At 37.1% G+C, this 2,500-nt stretch overlaps 1 protein-coding gene across 1 annotated transcript in view; it reads right to left on the reverse strand.

The window, feature by feature from the left end:
- Nucleotides 1–1,261, reverse strand: part of LOC136842520 (probable glutamate receptor) — a 17,354-nt gene extending 16,093 nt beyond the window's left edge. Inside the window, exon 1 of the mRNA XM_067109925.1 lies at nucleotides 1,023–1,261. Coding sequence (XP_066966026.1) covers nucleotides 1,023–1,025 — 3 coding nt within the window. The 5' untranslated portion in view covers nucleotides 1,026–1,261. The remainder of the gene's footprint in view (nucleotides 1–1,022) is intronic.
- Between the last annotated feature and the right edge of the window lie 1,239 nt (nucleotides 1,262–2,500).

A 2,500-nucleotide genomic window follows, 5' to 3' on the forward strand; every position in this document is an offset into this window, starting at 1 on the left:
TAACTACATACCGCTCATTTGCCAGAAGAGTGACACAACTCAAAAAATGTTTTTTGAGTTACTGATACCAGCAGATACCCCGTTCTTTGTTCCATATTGTGGTAAAAATGTCTTATTCGTATTTGTAATACCAGCCGCTATTCTAGGGCATGACATGTCACTATTACGCTATAGAGAGTACAGAGAGTTTTAAACTTTAAATTGCTTCCCCTGAAAAATAGCAATTTTTGAGTTACGTCACTCTTCTGGCAAATGAACGATATATTTTTTTTTATCCATAATCACGTAAATTTTCGTGTTATTGATGAGTTTTAATATCCGTTTAAGTATCAATTTTTGAACCAAGCACATGTTTACAAGATAAGCTTTCCCCGTCCAATTTTCACTCAATTGTTCGCTCTTAGAAACTGAGAGTTCCTCGATTAATCCTAACAAGGGGAAAACATTTTTCACCTATTATCTGGAAAATCCATTGTTCCTCTGTTTACTTGAGTATGAGTTGAAGAAGGGCCTCAGACTTACAAATTAACTATAAAATCTCTAATGAGGCAAATTAAAAAAAAGGTACTCCCTCACTGCCATGTTGTAATACTGACAGTCACTGGCAGATAACTTAAGCTCGTATCCTAAATGTTAACTACTACTCCGCTAAGACATTAAATAGGATCACTTGATTTGACAGGTTGTGCTAGCATGGGAGGGCTGCCCAAAGGATAACAGGAATGCTTATTGTTGACTGATGATATGAGCTAACACACCAGGTCACTCGTAGGGCAGTTGCTCGAACCTAACTGTATTTTATACATTAAAGAAAGTACAAGGTTTTAAAAAGGATAAACTCTCGGGATACGCCATTTAAAGGCTCAAATTATGGATGCAGAATCAAACCTGCAAACATATTCGAGTGAAAGTTGCATTTGTCAGGAGGTCAAAAACAATGAAAGGTTAATTTCACCTGTTAGTTCACTGTCAAGGAAAGAAGACCAAGCTTGTATCCGTAACACTGCTAAAAAAAAACCTACCATTGTTTTATACCCCGAATGATACGCGATATGAGGAGAAATTTACAGTAGATACGTCTAGCGACAGCGATGGATGAAGATTTTTAACAGCGGTTGAAAATAAGGGAGTTAGGAAATGTTCGACAGCTGCAGGTAAGAGAAAGAAAGTCAAAGGACTAAGTATTGCTTCAGTTCAACTTTAAAAAAAAAAAAAAAACCGGGAGGCTTCGCCGTTATTACCCAAGAAATAAAATGGACTTCCATAGCAGGGTACAATGAGCAGTTCGCCTTTCTACGTGTCATCCAGAATTTGAGGTTTTTTTTAATAAAGATAAAACATTCCCTACATTAAGGCTAAGGATAAGGTAGCCGTCGATTATATTAACAACGAAAGATCATGAGAATGTTTTTTATATGGAAAAGCTGGTGGAATCATATGATGATTGCGCAAAAGTAATTATACAGTATTTGAGTATCCTACATACCTGGACCCAGAAAATGTGCTTGCAAAGAATCAAATTACTGGTGCAAACGCCGAGAGACGGAGACTAATGGCAAGTCCTTGCCAGAACCTGAATTCATTTTATTTATTAGGGGTCCTCTAATTGAAAGATTATCCATTAAGGTTTTACGATACAAACAAGCTGCTGTTAACACAGAAAACACCTTAATATGTTATAAATCACACGAGTCAAACGTATGTGGTAATAAAATCAAGGCCAAAGAAAAAAACTGAACCCAGATGCTGTGACTGTGAAGGTTCACATGGCGCTAGTTCTGGAGGATAACTCAATACGACTAAAATGGTAAATAACCTCAATGAAGTTTGTTCTGAAAAACAAGTGAATAGTAGTAATAACGTTAATAAAACTGAGGCAAAAGTAAGCTGTAATAACAAATGGTAAAAATGTGTATAGAATATTTTAGGTATTCAGAATATTCAGAAAATTGAGCCCAGATGCTGTAACTATGGCAGAACACCAAAAATGGTAAATTTCCTCAGTGAAGTTTGTTCTGAAAAAACAAGTGAATGTAGGAATATGTAGAGTTTAGGCTAAAGACCAAGCACTGTGACCTATGAGGTCAGTCAGCGTTGGAAAGGAAATTGAGAGTGGGTAGGTTTGAAATGGTGTAACAGGAGGTAAACCTTGCAGTTGCACTATGAAATAATTGTTAGAAGAGGGTGGATAGCAAGATGGAAGAAAGATATGAATGGAGTTACAGTAAAAGGAACGAAAGGGACTGCAGCTAGGGGCCGAAGGGACGCTGCAAAGAACCTTTAGTAATGCCTACAGTGCGCCCAGTGGGGTGCACTGGCGGCACTACCCCCTACGGTAGTAATAATGTTAAACAAAAATATTGCAAAAGTAAGCTATAATGACAAATGGTAAAAGTGAATGGAAAATGCTAGGTATGCAGAATGTAAATTCACAGTGATAAATATACCTCTCAGAAAATGACTAATACTGCTGTAGCTAGAGTGAAAGGTAATGGTGATG

Source organism: Macrobrachium rosenbergii, chromosome 10, assembly GCF_040412425.1.
Source record: "Macrobrachium rosenbergii isolate ZJJX-2024 chromosome 10, ASM4041242v1, whole genome shotgun sequence".
Classification (NCBI taxonomy): domain Eukaryota; kingdom Metazoa; phylum Arthropoda; class Malacostraca; order Decapoda; family Palaemonidae; genus Macrobrachium; species Macrobrachium rosenbergii.